The sequence below is a fragment of the Canis lupus genome, chromosome 20, assembly GCF_003254725.2.
Source record: "Canis lupus dingo isolate Sandy chromosome 20, ASM325472v2, whole genome shotgun sequence".
In the NCBI taxonomy this organism is placed as follows: Eukaryota; Metazoa; Chordata; class Mammalia; order Carnivora; family Canidae; genus Canis; species Canis lupus.
In genome coordinates this window covers 44838019-44857522 of record NC_064262.1, presented here as the reverse complement: position 1 = coordinate 44857522, position 19504 = coordinate 44838019, and the positions used below count along the sequence as shown (strand labels likewise).

Sequence of the window (19504 nt, the reverse complement as noted above, 5' to 3'; positions counted from 1 at the left end):
GCAGAGCCCTGTGGACGGACCCAAACCATGCCAACGGCCAGGGACAGCTGCCTGGCGGGCTATGACAGGGAGAAACACTGGCAGAGCGTGGCAGGCCTTTTCACCTGGGAGGGGCAGCGGCCAGGCTCTGGGGCCACGGGTGGGGTTGGAGGCCTTGGGTTTGGCTGCACCCATGAGAAATGGGCCTGTCTCACCCAGGTCGGGTGAAGAGTGCAGGGATGAGTGCGCATAGCATGGGGCTCTACCTCGTATTCCTCAGAGCCCTGGGAGAGCTGCCGGAGTTGGGCATCCAGCTGCGTGAAGCGCCGTGTGATCTGCTCAATGCGAGCGTGCAGGTCGCGGTACTCGCTATACTCAGCATTAAAGTCATTCTTGTAGCTTTGGCGCTGCTCCGAGGAGGAAATGGTGGCATATTTTCTGAGGAGAGACAAAGAGGGGTCGGAGGGGCTCAGGAGGCTGCTGGGGAGAGGCTGGAGTGCCCATAGTTGCGTGGCTGGCCCACCCCCCCACCCCCCGGCCCTCACCCTGTGGGTGACCTACTGGCTTCAGCAGGAGCCTGGCACTAGGACGGGGGAGGATTGTTGAGAATTGTGAGAATTCCCACACAAAAACATGAAGTCAGTCCTCCCTCTGCTAACCTGCAGTGCAGGGGAGAGTGCAGGGTGGGGAGAGGGTGGGAGGCCAGCCAGGGAAGTACTCACAGCAAGTAGTCGGGTGTCTCTGAGGTTGATGTGGGGACACTTGAGCTGTTGCAAGTCCCATTCAAACCTACAAAAAAAGAGCAAATGCACACCATCTTCTAAGCCCATACCGAATTCTATAACAGGTCTGTTATCTGCAGGACCTGGAGAGATAGCAGAAGGGGGTCGGGATGGGCAGAGGGAATCTGATGGCCGGGCTGGTGCCGCCTCGGGAGCTTCACTGGACCCAGAAGCAACACAGCCAAACACAAGGTGTGTCTCCAAACCACAATCCTGGGACATGTAGAGAGTCCAGATGTGGCGCATGCACGTTTTCAGCAGGCAGCTGCTAGGACAAGTTAATCACGGGGCCAGCGCCTGGGCAGCCTGTCCAGAGCTGGACCCACCCAGAGCCCCTGCTGCCTCCACTGACTGCATGTAAAAGGCCATTACTCTGAAAACAAGCAACGCCCTTGCCCAACCAAGTCCTTAGGGTGTCCTGGTCTCTGGCCTTGAGGCTGCCTGGGAAAGCCCTTGCTCCTGCCAGCACCCCAGGCCACCCACTAGGTGGAACCGGAGGACACGAGACCGTCCACAGCGCTTGGGGTGGAGGGTGGGGGGGACAGATGACCAAAACCACAATCTAGTCTATTTCCCAGGGGCTTCCTTCAGGCAGCCTTTCTTCCCGGCACAGAAGAGATTTTATCACTGTGCAGTGCATCCTCAATACACACTGTGTCCTCTCAGATGCAGCCCACCTGGGAATCCCTGTGCCGCAGGACTCACCAGCGGATGGAGCACACCTCTCCCACCTCTTGAGGCTGCAGCCCAATGAACCCACACGTGACAGTTTAGTCCATGCTTCTACCACATGTGCTTTGCATGAGGTACACCTTCCAGAGTGTTCTGCTTTGTGGGCCCCGTCAGTATCACCTCATTTAGCCCTTTTGAGAACTTCGCCAGGTAAGAGACCAAATAGGGAAACCAGGGCTCGGGGTCACATTCACCTGGCACCTAAGACACCTTTGGGTCTGGCGTGAGGCAAACCTCAGAGGCCCCCTCCTGCTGCAGCTCTGGCTGTGCATGGCCCTGGCTCACAGGCCTGGGCCTAAAGGGACTCCTCCCCACCTGCCCCTCCCACTGCTCCTCCTGTACCTCCACCGGGGCCCGGCTCCCCTTGGGAGAAGGCCCCCTTTGGGAGACGGGCCCCCATGCTGCCCGCAGAGGCCAGTGGGCCCGAGCTCAGGCTGGCTGAGATCCACCCCCCGCCAACCCCAGCACACCAGCCCTCCTGCAAAGGCACGCCAAGGCAACAGGAGGGCCCATGGACTGAGCAGGAGCGCGGCTCAGGCACAAGGATGGGCAGAGGACCCGGGGCTGGACCCATGGCTCAGAGTGATGGGCAGCCTCGAGGGGCAGGGCTATGGGTTCAGGGTGGCAGCAGCACAGGGGAAGCTGAGTAACAGCCATGAGCCCGGCAGGCGGGGGGGCCACTGCATCTGTCTGGGGCAGAGGCAATCACGGGACAGGGCTGGGACAGTACTGCACAGAGGAGGGGCTTCAATGGTGTCCCTCTCCTATGGGACACGAAAGCAAGGACGCTTCCTCACACGCTGACCTGGAACCTTATCCAGTGTGTCTGAGGGAGGGGCGTGGTGCACAAAGAACAATGCCATTGTTAAGAGAGGTGGTGGCTCCTGCTTGTGTGGCTGCCTGCACAGGTAGCACACAGCACCCCAGAAGGGGCCTCTGTGCTCGGCCATTACTGTTACATCTGAGGCTCCTGCGAGACGCAGATCAAGATGAATAAAGCAGTATTTAGTGCCTAGTTGTCCTTATCTTTTCCCTTGGGCCACCTATTCCCTGGTTTGCCAAATCTCACTTTCTCATCTTAACCTAGGGACAAGATACCAGGCCAATTGGCACTGGGCAGGATCTGAAGCTGTCTGAGCGCCAAGTATGCTCCTCCTTCCCTGGGCACTGCCAGAGGAACACAGGGCCTTGCTTTCACCATTTGGGACAGGACGTGCTGCCTGGCTGGGCCTGCTCAGGGTTTGTCTCTCCCGGCAGGATCAGCTCAAGGGAACCAGGCCTTGCCTCCACCTGGCTGCTGCCAACACCTGCCCTCCAGTCAGAGGGAGGGGCTGGCAAAGGCCTTTCTGGAGAGTAGTTGAATAACTCATTAAAAAAGCCTTAAGGAGAAAGTAACTCCACCCTTTGCCCTAGGAATGCCTCCTGCTTGGATCCTTCCTGGGGAAATAATCTGAAAGGGCAGCAAGTTACATAGCCTGAGACTGCAGGTGGCAGGTGCAGCTGCATCTTTGTGGTCACACCATGCTGATTAAGTTAACAGCCACATGGGGTGTTCAGCTCAGGCGCCCTCGGCTATGAACTTAAGGTGGCCCAGGCTCTGGGGGTGAAGATTCCTCCTCCCACCCCAAGCCGGTCTGTCCATACACCTCTCCTGGGTGTATGGGATGCCCCCCACCAAGGGTTCTCAGGCTCAGCACGCAGCCCCAGCCAACCTTGCACCCCTCATCCTGCTGCTGTGATCCCAGATCTCTCGACCCCCGACTTTCTCTCCTGCTATGTGACCTCATTCCGACTCCTACAGCCTGCTGTTATATGGATAGCTTCCCAAACCCAGTCTCCACAGGCTGAAAAATTCACTTGTCAGCAGGCTACACGAGGCCCTGTGGCTCCAAGTGCTGGTCTTCTCCAACCAGGTACTGCACCCCACCCACTGCCTTCTGTGAACCCCAGCCCCATCCTGCTCCCTTTCAGTGTCTGAGACCTCAGGGCAGCCAGAGCTGAGCCTGGAACTAGTTGCTCTCCCGGTACATGGTCTCCTCCCGCGGACCTCAGCTCAGTCCAGTTCTGTGCTCCTGGCACTGACCTGGCATAGCAGGACCGCAGAAGGCTCCAGGGCACAGACGACCTTGTGTTAGAAGACAAGGTGCAAAGGAGCTGAATGTGCAGGGTGTGCCAATATAGGGGTTCATGGGGTGGCGCAGTGCCCCCTGCGTAATGGTGGGTGTGGACTACAGCTCAGGCTCCTAGCAGGGTCCTCCCACAGAGTCCCTGACCCCAGGCCTGCCTCCTGGTACCTACCCGGGGCATCTGGTGGGGCTCCAAGGGGGCTGGGCATGTGTTCTGGCAACCGGGCCCGGTGTCTGTCCTCAGCTGCTCTCTCCTTGTCTTTGTGCTTCTTGGACTTCTTCTTGGATTTGCTGCGTGATGAGCTACCATGGGGCCTGCTGGGCTGGGCACAGTCCGTCAGCAGGGGCAAACTGAGGCATGTAGTTGGGGCTGGGGCAGCCACTTCCCCGTGCTCGCAGTCCCGGCCACTGTGGCCCAGGTCATTGCTGACGTCAGCCAGAGGGTCATGGGCCCTTGGGGGCTCCAACCGTGGAGGTGGGTGGGCATCTGTCCCTGCTAGCAGGCCCGGAGTAGGCAACAGGGCCTCACGGCCATGGGGTGCACTCAGCTTCCCATTGATGGCAGGCTGAGCTCTCTGGGTAAAATGTGATATCCTGGGTTTCTTGCTAGTCAGGCGGTCGATGAAATCAGGAGGCTGTGTTCGTTTCTACAATGGAAGGGAAACGATTTTAAAAGGGAGACTGTGGAGCCACTGGTGTCTCCTGAGAAATGGCTGGGGAGCAACAGGCTGACCCTGGAGCTCATGAGGCCCCAGGAAAGTCAGTGCCTGCCTGCAAGGCCTCCTCTGGCCACAAGGGGGCACACTGAAAACAGCCAGGCCCTTGCTAACCTAGGCTCAGCCCACCCTGAGGACGGATCCAAGAAGGGGGCAGCATCAGCCAAACTGCCCACCCGAGTGCTCAAGTAGGGCCACCTCCGGGGACTGGTCTGAAACGTCTCAGCATTCGGCATCATTCCTAGATGATGGGAATGGTGACAGAACCAAGTCTGAAGGATACAGGGCAGCCCCATAGGCTGGGACTCCCTCACAACCCCCTACCAGACCCAGGACTACCTGGATCCCCAAGGCAATCCTGTGACATGATACAGGCTGCATCCCCACTTCATAAGTGAGAAGGCTGAGGCATGTGAGGCAAGGCCAGAACATAGATAGCCCGGTCCCTGGGAAGTGGCTTGAGAGAGCAGGATGGTAGGCGGCAGGCCCACCATCAGGGGGAAGCAGGATAAGGAGGCTGTTAGCCCTCTACTTCGGCCCCAGAGCCAGGGCAGGCACAGACCTGACCTCTCCACAAGGAGGATTCAGGGCCTTGGATATGGGCTGGGAGCCTCCACAGCAAAGGAGAAAAGGGAGGTAAATTAGGGTCTTGGGATGAGGGCCTCATGAGCCAGAGCATACAGATGGGGCCACCTGAGCACCCTCCTGATTATTCACCAATTCGGCAGTAGCCACCACTCACAGGGCCTGTGCCCGCAGCTGGCACGCTCGATTTTATGGAATCTTCATGACAGTCCCAGCGTGTGCATCTGCTGTGCCTGCTGTGCACAGAGCACAAAGCTCAGCATGATTTGGGAGACTGCCCTCCTTGCACATACCTCTCACAAGTACTCGAGGGAACTGCACCAGGGAACCAGACCCACGTCCCCAGTCTGGGGAAAGCCAGGCAGTTGCTCACTCACTGAAGAAAATACCCAGCTATGAGCCACGGATGCAATGGGCTGTCCAAACACTGAGGTCAGGTCTGGCCCGCTGGCTCCTATCCCACTTTCCTCCCTCACAACTACCGCCGCCACCGCCAGCAACGTGTTGTCACATCCTTGCCCAATGCTCCTACCTGAGGGGGTGAGGCTGAGCTTCCATGTTCCCTGGGAGGACTGGTGGCAGCAGGGTCTCCAGGGAGGCCAACTGCACTCTGTGGCTGGCACAGCTTCCTACGAAGGAGATGTAGGGTAGTTGTAAGGCTCCACAACCAGTAGGGCACTGCCAGACCCATCTGCCTTTCCACTGACACCATGCTGTCCCACCTACACTCAGTGATTTGGGGTGGGCCCTGCTGTCGAACCAGAGCAGGGTTGAGTACACGGGGTACTACAGGACACGGCTGGCAGAGGGCAGCTGAACACATCCCACCCTAGATTTATCCACAACCTGGAGGACTGCCCATTTAGTATCTTGTCGCACCCAGAGAAGGGTCAGTGGACCTCCCACTCATCTAAACACCCATTACTGTGGAGACTAGGGACCCAAGTAAAACTGACAAGATATTCAAGCTCTGCGCTATGTCCCTGTGGGAGCTGGGTACACTAGGGCACTGGCCTCTCCTTTTGAAAGCAATCATTCATTCCAGGGGTGCCTCGGTGGCTCAGTTGGTTAAGCGTCTGCCTTCAGCTTAGGTCATGATCTCAGGGTCCTGGGATCGAGCCCCACATTGGGCTCCCTGCTCAGCAGGGGAGTTGGCTTCTCCCTCTCCTTCTCCCTTTACCCCTGCTCGTGTGTGCTCTCTCTTGGTCACTCTCTCAAATAAATAAAATCTTTAAAACAAACAATCATTCATCCTAATAATAATGCTTACTGCAGAAACTTCAGAAAATGCTGAAGGGGATTAAGATGCACTGGCACAACAGGAAGACCTCCTGGATTCAGGACCCACTTTCCTGGGAGCCAACATTACAATACCTCCTTAAGGATAATGGGGCAGCCACTGGCCTACCAGTACCTGAGCATAATGATGCAGGCGGGGAGAGGGAAGAGACACTCCGACACTCAAAGGGCAAACGGAGGCCCTACTAGTGACCGTGCTTGTGGCCCCTCTCTGATGCACCTCTTATAATCCCAGAGGCTGCAAGTCTCATGAGAACCCAGTAGCCAGCCTGGTACTGTGCGTGGTGCCTTGGGTGCTCCATACCCTGCAGGGTCTGGGGCTGCAGGGACCATGTCTGCACGGACCTTAATCAGTGATGAGCAGAGCAGACCTCCTTGATTGATGGCCATATTACAAACCACTGCTGCTGCCGCCTCTATGGTGGCCCCAAATGCAAAGAAAGCCATAGAAAAAAATGTCTGCAACATGCAAGCGCTCACCCGGGTAACACAGTACATGTGGCCAAGATGGGTACTTCAAGTTTGCTGGCCATCCACATAGAAGTAACCAGAGGCATTTACATCTGCTCTTTCTAGGCTCCACTAAAAATGCCTGAAGGAGCAAGGGGAAAAGGGAGCAGCATTATCTAATGCTGAAAACAGATGTGGTGACTGTCTTATCCAAGAAAATAGGGCCCCAGGCCACAGAACCTCACAGGCCTGGGGTTAGAGTCTTAGAGACCACAGTGAAGGGGCTCCTGCAGGGCTGTCCCCACTATGCTCTGGGGTTGTGGGGAAGGAACCCAGTGTGTTCAGGAGTGAAGGAGCCCAGCCTTCTCTAGAAGGCCAGAAGGCTGCTCCAGGCACACCTGGACAACGGGATGGACAGAGGTGTGGCCTCAGGAGACTGAAGAAATAGAAGGGCCCACGGAGGGTTCCAAGAAACCTCAGCGGCCCTCCTGAGGAAATGGAGCCACTCAGAGGAAAGCCTTGAAGGGCTGCCCCTGGGCCTCCAGGTAACACATGTCAGGGCCCAAAAGACAGAGACAAGAAAATGCATTTTAAAGAGAAGAGAGACTCTATAAGCAGATGAAAACTTTAAATCCACAACAAAACACCAGCCTTAACATCCACAGAAAGACAAAGGACTCAAGTAGACATTGTTCCAAAGATACACAAATGGCCAATAAGCACATGAGAAAGGGTTCAACATCATTAGTCATCAGGAAAATGCAAATCAAAACCACAACGAGATATTACCTCATATTCACTAAGAGGGCTAGGATAAAACCAAACCATAACGGAAAATAACAAGTATTGGTGAGAAAGTGGGAAAACTGGAAAACCTCTTTGTGTGCTGCTGGTGGGAATGTAAAAGCGTGCAGCTGTTGTGGAAAACATTTTTGGCAGTTTTTCAAAAACCTCAACTCCGCTCCTCCTTCTACACTTGAGAGAACTGAGAATCTATGTCCATACAAATCCTCGTACACAAATGTTCGCTCCTAGAAGCACTAGTTGCAATCGCCAAAAGGTAGAAACAACACAAGGGTCCATCAACAGATGAGTGAATGAACAAATGTGTGTGTATATCCACACACAACAGATTACTGAGCCACAAAAGGAACACAGCCCTGATACATGTTACAACCTTAAGAACAGTAAACTGAGTGAGAGAATCCAGTCACAATAGGCCACATGCTGTATGATCCCACTGATATGAAACATCCAGAAAAGGCAAATCCATAGAAACAGAAAGATTAGTGGTTGCTGGGAGAGGGGAATGGGACTATCTGCTAATATGGGGTTCCATTTTGGGGTATGTGCTCTGGAATTAGCTAGAGGTAGTAGTTGTACAACACTGTGAATGTAGTTAACACCACTGAATTGTGAGAAAGACAAATAAGGCTGGAGGCATCACAATCCCAGATTTTGAGATATATTATAAAGCTATAATAGTCAACACAGCTTGGTACTGACACAAAAAATAGGCACATAGGTATTAATGGAACAGAATAGAGACCAGAAATAAACTCACACATACATGGTCCATTAATCCATGACAGAGGAGGCAACAATATACAATAGGGAAAAGACAGTCTCTTCAATAAATGGTGCTGGGAAAACTGGACAGTTATATGCAAAAGAATGCAATTGGACCGCTTGCTTTCACCAGACACAAAAATAAACTCATAATGGATTAAAGACCTAAATGTGAGACCTGAAACCAAAAACTCCTAAAAGAAAACATAGTCATGTCTTGTATATCAACCTTAGCAACATATTTATGGATCTGCCTCCTCAGGCAAGGGAAACAAAAGGACAAACAACTGGGACTATATCAAAACAAAAAGTTTTTGCACAGCAAGGGAACATCAACAGAACAAAAAGACAACCTGATGAACAGGAGAAGACATGTGCAAATTATACATCTGCTAGGGGATCAATACCCAAAACATATAAAGCACTTAGACAACTCAACACGAAAAAGCACAAATAATCTGATTTAGGAAAGGACAGAGGACCTGAAGAGACATTTTCCCAAAGACATACAGATGGCTAGCAGATGTAGGATAGATGCTCAACATCACCGATTATCAGAGAAATGCAAATCAAAACCATAAGATATCACTTCACACCAATTAGAAAGGCTAGTATCTTGTTGACAAGAACTGAGGTGCCGGGGGGGGGGGGGGGGGGGGGGGGGCGGTCAGTTAGGCATAGGCCTATGGCTCAGGTCATGATAGGGATCCTGGGGTTGAGTCCTGGGTTGGGCTCCCTGCTCAGTGGGGAGGCTGCTTCTCCCTTTCTCTCTGTCCCTCCCCCTGCTGTGCTCTCTCACTCACTCTCTCCCATTCTCTCAAAATAAATAAATAAAATCTTTAAAAAACAAAAACAAAAAGAACTAAGTGCTGGCAAGGATGAGGAGAAAAGGAACCTTTGTGTCCTGTTGGTGGGAATGCAAACTGATTGCATTGTGGAAAACAGGATGGAGGTTCCTCAAAAAGTTAAAAACAGAAATACCATATGATCTAGTACTTCTATGACTGGGTACTTACACAAAGAAAACATAAAAGATGAATTCAAAAACATATAAGCACCCCTAGTTTACAGTAGCCAAGATATGGAAGCAGCCCAAGTGTCCACTGATAGATGGGGATGAAAAGATGTGGGAGACAGAAACAAAGGACCATTGCTCGGCCATATAAAAGGATGAGATCTTGCCACGTGCAACAATGTGAATGGACCTAGAGGGCATAATGCTAAGTGCAGTGAGTCCTACAAATACCACATTATTTCACTTATGTGTGGAATCTAAGAAAGAAAATGAATAAAGAAACAAACAGAAACAGACTCAAGTTCAGGGAACAAAACTGGCAGCTGCCAGAGGGGAGAGGCATGGGGGGGATGGACAGAATAGGTGAAGAGAATGAAGAGGTACACACTTCCAGTTCTGAGATAAAGAAGTCACGGGAATGGGCACCCGAGGTGCAGCACAGGGAATGTAGGTGATGACACTGTGGCTGTGGTGCGGTAACAGACGGCGACTACACTTACTGGGGTGAACACTGTCCAGCCACCTGCCGCATGCTGGAAACTAATATAACGCTGTATATCAACTATACTTCAACAATAAAAATTTTAAAAATAAAAATAACATCACCTCCATGGAATAACAACGTGATGCTACACAAAACAAGACCAAAGACTAGTAGAAACCATAAACAATGGCAAAGAAGAGATGGGCTGGGAAAAGTTGAAGAGAGTGACCACAACAATGGGTAATACCAGAAGGCAGACAGTGTGTGGAGCACACCCCACGGCCCATGCCTCCCACGTCCCACCCCATGTAATGGGGCACAGGGAGCCTTTTCAGGAGCGCACACAGAGTAAGAAGAAGGATGAGCTGAGTTTTCAGGCTGTGAGGGCCGACGCACTCACCTCTGAGCACCTGCCAGGTAACCCTGTGACCATGCCGACATGCAACCTCCAAGCCCTGGGGTCTAGGCCTTCCACATGAAGGCAAAAGTCCTCAGGAGCTGAAGGTCCAGACCTGGCCAACTGTCAATCCGATTTGACTGCACTATGGCAAAGGGACCTCCTGAAGTTCTTTCCTCGAGAGCTGCAGCCCTTGGGCACCAAGGCAGAACTGCAGACCCAGGAATGGGAGAGCTGGCAGGAGAGGGCAGCGGTTCCTGGGGGAACCTGCAGGACCTCTGATCTGCTGAGAGTGACAAAAGGCCATGGGACACCGGGGGAAGTTTGGAGTTGGATGTGAAAGACAAGGAGAAGTCAAAGCAGAGAAAGTAACAGTAATATAGGTTACCAAGTCCATGGAAAGCACATGTGACGGGGCTGGTGGCCATGGCTTGGCACCTGGTGCAGACACCTGCCCTTGGGCAAGCAAGGCTGGGACAAGTGCAGGTGGTGGCGATGGCATTGAGGGCAGTGACTATAGGGCTGGGCACAGCTGCCGAGGCCTCATCCTGCACTAGACACCTGGGACAGACAAGCCTTAGCAGCTACACACACTAGGAATTGAAGCACAAACGATCAAAACAATACCGCAAGAGGGTGTCTGAGCAGAGCAAAGCCCCAGGGGCCCAGGCAGACCCTGAAAGCATGAACATGCTTAACCTCAGGTATGAATTTTGAACAAACTGTAGGAAAAGGAGGTGGCCCAGCTTCTGGGGTGATGCTGGTCCCCACTAGCAGAAATACCCCAAGGCCCTATTTTTCCTTCTTGCCATGAGGCTTCAAGAACCACTGTAAATGGGGCTTTCTTCAGGGAGAGGGGGACAACCTAAAGAAAATAAGCTGCACAGACAGGTGGCTCAGGTGACCTCCAGTGTGTCTGCGGGCATTGATGATGTTGACCCTCACCTTTGCACACCAACTGATTCAAGCTTCCATGGACAATACATGCTGCTGGCAACAAATGGTTTCTGGCACGGTTGATCCCTAAGCTGGCCCGTGCAGACAGAAAGAGGGACACCATACTTGCCCAGGAGAAAGCTGAGTGCCTTGAGTTCACAGGTGTCCTAGCAACTCACTCAGTGGAGCAGGGAGGAATATGAGCCCGGAATTACACAAAGCTCCAGAGCCAAGATTCCTAACTGACCCCACCTACACACAAACATACAACAAGGCTACTTGTTCTTGCCCACGCCCCTTCTAGAGAGTTCAGTGTGGCCAAGGCCCTATACGTGGTTAGCTAGGGCAACAGGAGACACCAGAGAGGGTATAGGGGGTAGGAGTGGTCTTCTGCTGAAAACAGCTCTTCAGCCTCCCCAGGACCTCTGGACACCCAGAGTGGTGACCTTAGGCTGGCTCAGAAGCAGGTACTGGCTTGGGGAGGAGTGCCCTGCAAGGCTGAGGAGAAACCCCAGGTTCACCTAAGAGTAGCCCCAAGTCTACATGCAATTACTGTTTTGAACAGATGAACTTCAAAAAAAACCCCACAACTTCATAAATAACTCAAGTCCCTGAGAAATCATTTAAAGACTAATTAGTGTATCAGCCTGCTCTGAATGGCACTTCACAGCCCGTGCTCCCAAGTCAGGCATCAATTGAGAAGGAAATCATTAACTGCTTGCCTGAGCCAGGCAGGGGCCTACTTAACCACTCCTCCCCTGAGCCACCAAGGCCACTCCTGACCTCAGGTCCCAATTAATCTGAGAGGGAATGTGTTTAATTAATGCTACTTAATCTCGCCTGTGGGGAGTTTTGTTTTGCTTTGTCTCTCTCTGCTTCATGTTCTTGAAAGGTTCTTTTTAAGGAGGCAGCCTATAGCTGAAGCCTGTGGGGATGTGCAGGTTTGGGAAAGGAGCTTGTTGGGAAAGGAAGCGTGGAACAGGCTGGGTGGACTGAATCCTCTGTTGGGCATTCTAGTGTTCAGGACAGTGACTTGAACCATTTGCTCCATCACCAGGGACTGGCCTTTCCCCCAACAGGAGGCCACAGTGGGCTGCCTCAGCACCAGGGCATCCCAGGAAATAGGAAGACCGCCAAAGTCTCCCAGATCTTTCCATCCTGCTCAAGGGCCTGTGGCCTTTGGGACCACATAAGGCCACCCCGACATCCTCAGGATGACATATGCCCCAGAACCAGGGGACATGCCTAGGCATGGGAGGCAGCATTACCGGACAAGCATCCGCTTCAACAGCTGCTGGTCCCCTTCTGAGTAGCCAGGCCAGTCCTTCTGCACGTCTTTATAGACACAGTCTTTCAACGTGCATGTGCCATCCTTGGCATTCACATTGGCCACCTGTAAGACATAGACAGGATCACCTTGCCAGAAGCCCAGGAGAGACAGAAGTTACTGAAAGCATTTGATGGGAGAGTGGGGGGATAGAGACACACAGGGCAAAGAGGACATCACCCTCTACCCCCGCCAAATCCACTGCACACTGGGGCAGCAAGCCTTGGGATGCAAAAGGATCAGAACACCACATCCTGATGCATATGTCTTATAGCTGCTGGCAGACAGGCTTGCTCCAAAGCGAGGGGGTAGGGGAGGGGGCAGGTGGTGGCGCCAGCTGCTGTCATCTATACTCCCAGGACCCCATCACCAGCCTCCCCTATTATGTACTGAATATTTTGAAATATTTCAACTGAAATTCATGTTAAATCTGAACACCCAAAATGATGGTATTGGGAGGTGGGGCCTCTGGGAGGTGATTAGGTCATGAGGATGAAGCCCTCCTGAATGTGAGCAGTGTCCCTATAAGAGCCTCCAGGAGGCTCCCTCCTCACTCCTGCCATGTGACAACACATGGAGAAGACAGTCTATGAACCAGGAAAGGGGCCCTCACCAAACACCCAGTCTGCTGGTGCCTTGATCTTTGACTTTCCAGTCTCCAGAACCATGAAAAGGAAACATCTGTTGTTGATAAGCCACCCGGTTTATGTAATTCTGTTATAGCACCCTTAACAGACTGACACCCCCCTCTCGGGTATGCACTCCTGTGGCAGAAATGGTGGAGGGTGGGGGAGCTGGGGCCGCTAGTGTTCTGGGGTGCCAAGCTAGGTCCATCTTCCCTGAAAACAGTGAGCCCTACTCAGGCTGGTTAATGAAGGCTGAGCTTGTCTCCAAAACCACAAAGATGGACTCAGAACTTTGACCTTAAGGGTGCTTGAAGAAGTTCAGACCCCGCTCCAAAGCGGGTGCTTTGGTGACTATCTCACTAGGCCTCTAGCACACGGCCGTGGAACGTAGGCATGGCAACTGCTGGTCTTCACTGTCACAGGCTTCTGAAAGGGACTCCAGGCCATAAGAGTTTCTACAGGGAGCATTTTTAATGACCAAGTAACATTCCACCAAGCATCTGCACTGTGAGTTACTCAGATTTTTCCTTTGTTGGATGCAACACCATCTGCAGTTTCTCTGTAGCATGAACAGACACCACTGTGTGCAGGTTTTTCCATGCCGATGGTTTCCTTCGGCCAGCTTCCCAGAAGTGGGATGGGTGGGTCAAAGGCTCTGAACATTTTTATGGCTCTTGATGTATCTTGCTAAAATGCTCTCCAGAAGAGCAACCTACCCATCAACACTCCTACCCACAGAGAATGAGCCTACGGGTTTCTCTGAGGCCCCGCCAGCACCAGAGACAGATGCTTTGAATCTTTGCTTTGGATGTTTTCACAGAAGGAAAAGAGAAGGTGCCTTTGAGGAGTGTGGTTTTGTCTGTGCTGCTCATCGGAATCCCTGATCACTCGGGGGAGGCTGGAAATGACCAGCCTAGACAAGGCCCAGCCCATAGTATCTCCCGACACCTTTCCCTTCCTCAAGCTGATGGGGTCCTGCTACTGCCCACAACTGCCGGGGAGGACAAGCTGGTAGTAAATACACAAGCACAAAGCAGATGGGGCCACTCAGAAGAAATCAGAGTAGACATGGGAAGGACGTTCTGCTCACAGACACCAGATAAGCTTCCCCACAGGAGGCTGCTGAATCCGAATCAACCAGAGAAGCCAGAGCCCAGCACAGTGCCTCTTTGGTTCTGGGAAAGGGCTGGGAACGACAGCATCTCAGAGGTTAAAAAAGCAGGCACCCCTGGCAGAGCGACATCAGTACCAACAGATCCCCATTTCTTCGGAAAACTGAGCCTGGCGTTCCTGTTGCATTTGAGGATTGCTCAGAGGGTAAATCTCAGCTGTATCTGTGTGCTCGGTCAGCCAAGTTTCACATTCTGCATTTGAGGGGCTCATGTGCTTCTTCTTTATTCTGGGCACAAACAGGGCGAGAGAGGAAGGTGGGAGCAAGGGCATTTCCAAGAATGCCATGCTAGGGGCTGATAGTGGCCTGAATGGACAGCAGTATGTGCTGCAGGCACATCCAGCGGCAGGTCTCTGTCTTCAGTACTGGCTCACATCTAAAGACCCGGCATTTAGCCAGCCCTGCCTCATTCTCTCTGAGTTCCAGCCCAGGGGAAGGGTCTCTGCTGTGCTTCCCTTGAGTTCCCAAGGATAAGGTTGACGTCTGTGACTTTCCAAGGAAACAAGTCCCCTAGCAACATCATTCCTGGTTCTGGAGCTTTCTGGATGCTTTGGCAAGCCCCTCTGCCAAAAAAACAAAACAAAACAAAACAAAAAACCAAACAAACAAAAAAACCCCCTTCTGAGCCATGAAGCTACATATCTATCTTCTAACAGGCCTTGAGCCAACTCCTAAGCTCACAGGAAGAAACTGTGCAGCTTGGTCCTCACCTGCACAACCTGAGTGAGGGACAGTGGTTCAAGAGGCCAAATCCAGGGGCACCTTGGTGGCTCTTTTGGTCAGGCATTCAGCTCTTGATTTTGTCATGATCTCAGGGTTATGAGATTGAGCCCTGGGTCAGGTTCTGTGCTGGGTGTGGAACCTGCTTAGGATTCTCTCTCTCCCTCTGCCCCCCCACCCCTGTGCTTGCACATGCATTCAAAATTTAAAAAAATTTTTTTAAAAATTTAAAGGCCAAACCCATACAGATTTTTCCTGGCAAGTGGAGCCCCCGAGGCCAGGGTCCCCATGACATAAGGGACAGCCAACTCCATGGCTCATCCTCAGATACAACTACTGATTATCACAACATGTGTGTTTGCACTGTCTGTGTGCCCAGTGTCTGAGGCGGGGTGCAAGAGGGGCAAGTGAGCTGGTGGACAGAACTGGAGGTTCGACCATACCTCTTCCGCAAGATGGGACTGTCCACAACCAGCCATGTGAGCCTCACAGCAGGGCTCCAACGTATCTGCATGGCCCTGCTGACATGGCAAAGCCAGAACAAGCTGCTCACCTTCCCAGGGTCCTTGAGTTCCCTCCAGGGGCTTGGGAGACAGGAAAGGGCCTAGGGAAAGCAGCCAGGCCTGCAGCTCTTGTTCTAAAGCCTGAACTGTTCCATAATAACAGGTTCCATCTGCTGACATCACATTCCCTCCAGCTCAGCCCTCGAGAGGTGCTGGAGTCAAGCCGCAGCCACACACAGAAGCCTGAGCGTCCAAAAGCAAAGCCCCTGCCCAGGGCCAGCGCTGGTGAGCGGCAGGAGGCCTTCCTGACCATGGAGCCTGAGCTCTTGCTCACTCACATATGTGTTGAGTGATTCTAAAATCCTTAGGCACCTGAAGTCTCGGATCCTCCGTGCTGTTCCTGCTGCCTGTGTGTCCGCAGACAGTGAGGAGGAGGGTGTGACCTTACTCAGAGCCAATCTCATGGCCACTGGACAGCAACCACCATGGCTAGTGCCATGTCCGTGACACCCCTAAGCACGCCCTAACCCAGGAGGCTGAGGCTCTGAGGTAGGCTGAGAATCTTGGAAGAGATCCCCGGGAAGGGCCCTTCCCAGCCCACCCTGTATCCAGACCCTATGCAGAGGCTGACTGGACCCTCAACCTGGCCCCAGGCAAGAAGCACGAACCTGCTGGAGGAGGCCATCCAGCGCATCCTTGTCTGCCTGGGCCAGGCCATCCTTCTGTAACCGAAGCAAGAGCTCGGCCTTCCGGTAGGGCCTCAGCGCCAGGAGGTGCAGCACCCGGTCACGGAAAGGCCTCTGAGACACCCCGCTGCCCCCGCTAATGCCACCAACACTGTTCTTCTTGATGGCACTCGCCAGGTTGATGGGGGTTGCCCGCTTCCGGGAAGGCACAGCATCTGTAGCCCCCGGGGCTGGTTTCCGAAACTGAACCTTCTTACCTGCAACAAGAGCCAAGGCATTAGGGTTTTGAGGGGGGTGAGGGGGTGGCCTCTGTGTCTTTCTGCCTAGGGCTGATGCCAGGTTCTGAGCAAGTGCATGGATGCCCACTGAAGGCCGACAGCCCCAGGGAAGGCAGTTCAAGCCCTGTCCAGCTTGGCCTGCTCGGTGGGGACCCAGGACAAGTGAGAGCACCAGGGCAGCCCCGGTGGCACAGTGGTTTAGCGCTGCCTGCAGCCTGGGGTGTGATCCTGGAGACCTGGGATTGAGTCCCACGTCAGGCTCCCTGCATGGAGCCTGCTTCTCCCTCTGACTGTGTCTCTGCCCCTCTCTCTCCGTCTCTATGAATAAATAAAATCTTAAAAAAAAAAAGTGAGAGCACCATCTGCTGACCATACACAGTTCATCAGGCGTTTGTGGGGCCTCTAGTGTCAGAAGGAGGAACTATAGGAAACAGAAGTGTGTTCAGAGCCTTCACAGACTTCAAGACTTCATCATGGGCAGCCCAACCACACCAGGAAAAGGGGCTGATAGTAAAAAGAGTGGGGTTCCTGAATGGCGAGAGGCAGGTGCCCCCAGAGCCTACATATCACAGCATTGTGCTGTCTCCCCCAGGATCCCCCATTCTCTTTTATGAAAAAGGATGAGTGAACAAAAGTATCGGACCACTTGGGCAGCTTCTTGGAGACCCCAGGTATGAGCAGCTCCCAGCTCCAGCCCCGTCAAATGCTTCTCGAGCAGACATGGCTCAGAGTCCCAGGGGCAGCAGCCTGGAGCAAACAGACTCCAGCACTGCTCTGGAGGGAGGGGCCTCCACTCGGAAACTGTTACTCCACCCTGGACAGCACCACTGCCACTGAGGAAACATGCACGGCCAAGTGAGGTCAGTGCATGCCTCCCGTCCTTGGGCCAGAAAGCTCTCCGTGAGGACTTGTTTTTTTGTTTTTCTCTTGTCCCTTAAATCTCACTTGTCAAATTAACACAGGAAGAAGTGCTGTCAGAATCCTCAGGATCAGACTTTGTCTCCAGAAGACCAAGCTGATGGCTAATGCAAGGTCGAGGAGAGGCCTGACACAGTGGGATATGCTCATTTGTGGCTTCACAGGCCAGGGCACAAGGGCTTCCACCAGAACCAAAACCCCTGCAACACTCTTGCTGTACCCAAAGTAGTATAAGAAACCACATTTTTGACCAAATTTTTGGCCAAAGGACCAGAAATTTACTAAGATATATATATGCATGTCCACACTTGCACCTTGAGGTGAGAACAAGGGAAGCATTTTTGGATTCTGGCTGCTGCTCGGGTGGCTCCATCCCCAGCAACAGCTCACAGCCCAGAGCACAGGCTCCCTCAGCATGCACAGCCACGTCCACTGGGACACAGTATTTACTGGCAAATGGACTCCTGCAATGACGTCTCAGTTTCGTTCAGAGCCAAGCCCACTGCCAAGCCAGTGAAGTCACATACTCCTGGCTGGCGGAAGGGGGGGGGGGGGCGGCGTGGCGCTTTGAAATCCTCCCACCTTTTCTTAAACAAGAAAAAAGGACCCAATGTCATCAAGGTCCTGGTTTGCTGTATGCCATTTTGTGCCTCTCTCACACCTAATACCCGGTCACACCCTTCCTCCTGGCCTTGAATCCTGATGACTCTTGAAATTATCTGGGCCTAGGTGCTGGGAGGACTAAAGCAGGAACGGAGCTTCCTACAAGTAAACACTTTTCATGTTGTTGGTGTCTCAACTTCACCAAAATTGTTTCCAAGCAGATGATTAGCTGCCAGAGCCTTCTCATCCAGCAGGGAGTCAACACATTTCCTTCCCAGTTGCAACCCTATGGCCCCTCACTGGCCCCAACCCAGCAGCAGGGCACTTGCCATAGAGTACATATCACCATCTGCATCTTGCCACTGACCATGTTGGTCTCGGGGAAGAGTCGACCAGGCAGGTGAGGGCAGGGGTGGCGGCTGGAGGAGGACAGACTGAAGCCCTGCTGTGGAGAAATGTGTCTATCTCCCTGATGGGTAGAGATTCCTGAGGCCAGATCCTAAGAGAGGGTCTCATGGATTTGGAATTCCTAGGGTTCATGGGGCTCTTATTCAGACTGGAGAATTAACAGATGCCACAGCCCCTAGCCAACTCAGCCAGTGCAACAGGACCTTCCTTTCTGACCTGACATACCATCTGGCTCACCCAGCTAGGGGCCGCACCTATCAACCCACCATTCCAGCTCTTGGCCGGGACAGGCCCTAAGTCCTTCCTGCTCCCCACCACAGCTGCCCAACAGTCATGAGCCCCCCATAGGAGGAGTCCCAGGCCTCATCCTCACCTAGGTAGCGGCCTCCAGCCTTGATGACGATGGCACCACGGCTCCGTGTCTCCTCCTCAGCCTGTGCCATGCTCTGCCGTGCTTTCTGATAGGAGTCGTCAGTGGCACACACCGTGATTTTGTCCTGGATGCTGCCCAGGCAGTCCAGGTGAACATCCCCATGGCTGCAAGATAAGGGGCCAGGAGCCAAGGTGAACTCCTGGGATGACAAGGAGAGACGGTCTAGGAGCTCATGCCCTCCCCCCACCCCACTATCCCCAGCTGGGAAATGGGGTCAGTGCTAACTTGAGCAGCTTGGTTTCCACACGGCACATCTTGACCTGGAAGAAACAAGGGAACCCAGGCCCCTGGGCAGAGGCAGCAGGCCAGGACCTGCACCTGTGCCATGGACATGTTGAAAGCAGCAGCAAGGCTTGTGTAAAAGAAGGGGACACTGGGGTGGCCCAGCTGGCTCAGTTGGTACAGCATACGGCTCTTGATCTCATGGTCATGAGCAAGGCCTATGCTGGGTGTAGAGATTACTTAAATAAATAAATTTTAAAAAAAGAAGAAGAAATAGAAGGGGGCACTGGCCCGGGTGGGGCCTCACCTGGAGACATATTGCTGGATGCAGTCGAAGCTGCCCTGGGGGCTGTCACGGCCAATGTTGGAGAGGTAGAAGGAGAAAGTCCGTGCCTCTGTGGGGCAGTCAGGCTGGGGGATGGAGATGTGCTGCATGGAGAGTGGAGACATCACTGAGAGGTCCACAACACCATGGGATGGCCCACGCATTGGACCCTAGACCATCCCCACAGCTTGACACAATGAGAATGTGCAAGCAC

The 19504-nt window shown here is 53.2% G+C and overlaps 1 protein-coding gene across 2 annotated transcripts in view; it reads right to left on the bottom strand.

Moving 5' to 3' along the window:
- Positions 1-19504, bottom strand: part of ELL (elongation factor for RNA polymerase II) — a 79217-nt gene that overhangs the window by 4052 nt on the left and 55661 nt on the right. For both annotated transcript variants that reach the window (XM_025458078.3, XM_025458077.3), the window contains exons 3-10: positions 19273-19394; positions 18684-18847; positions 16086-16360; positions 12339-12463; positions 5453-5549; positions 3792-4266; positions 702-768; positions 246-417 (exon numbers count right to left, since the gene is read on the bottom strand). In XM_025458078.3, coding sequence (XP_025313863.1) covers positions 246-417; positions 702-768; positions 3792-4266; positions 5453-5549; positions 12339-12463; positions 16086-16360; positions 18684-18847; positions 19273-19394 — 1497 coding nt within the window. The remainder of the gene's footprint in view (positions 1-245; positions 418-701; positions 769-3791; positions 4267-5452; positions 5550-12338; positions 12464-16085; positions 16361-18683; positions 18848-19272; positions 19395-19504) is intronic.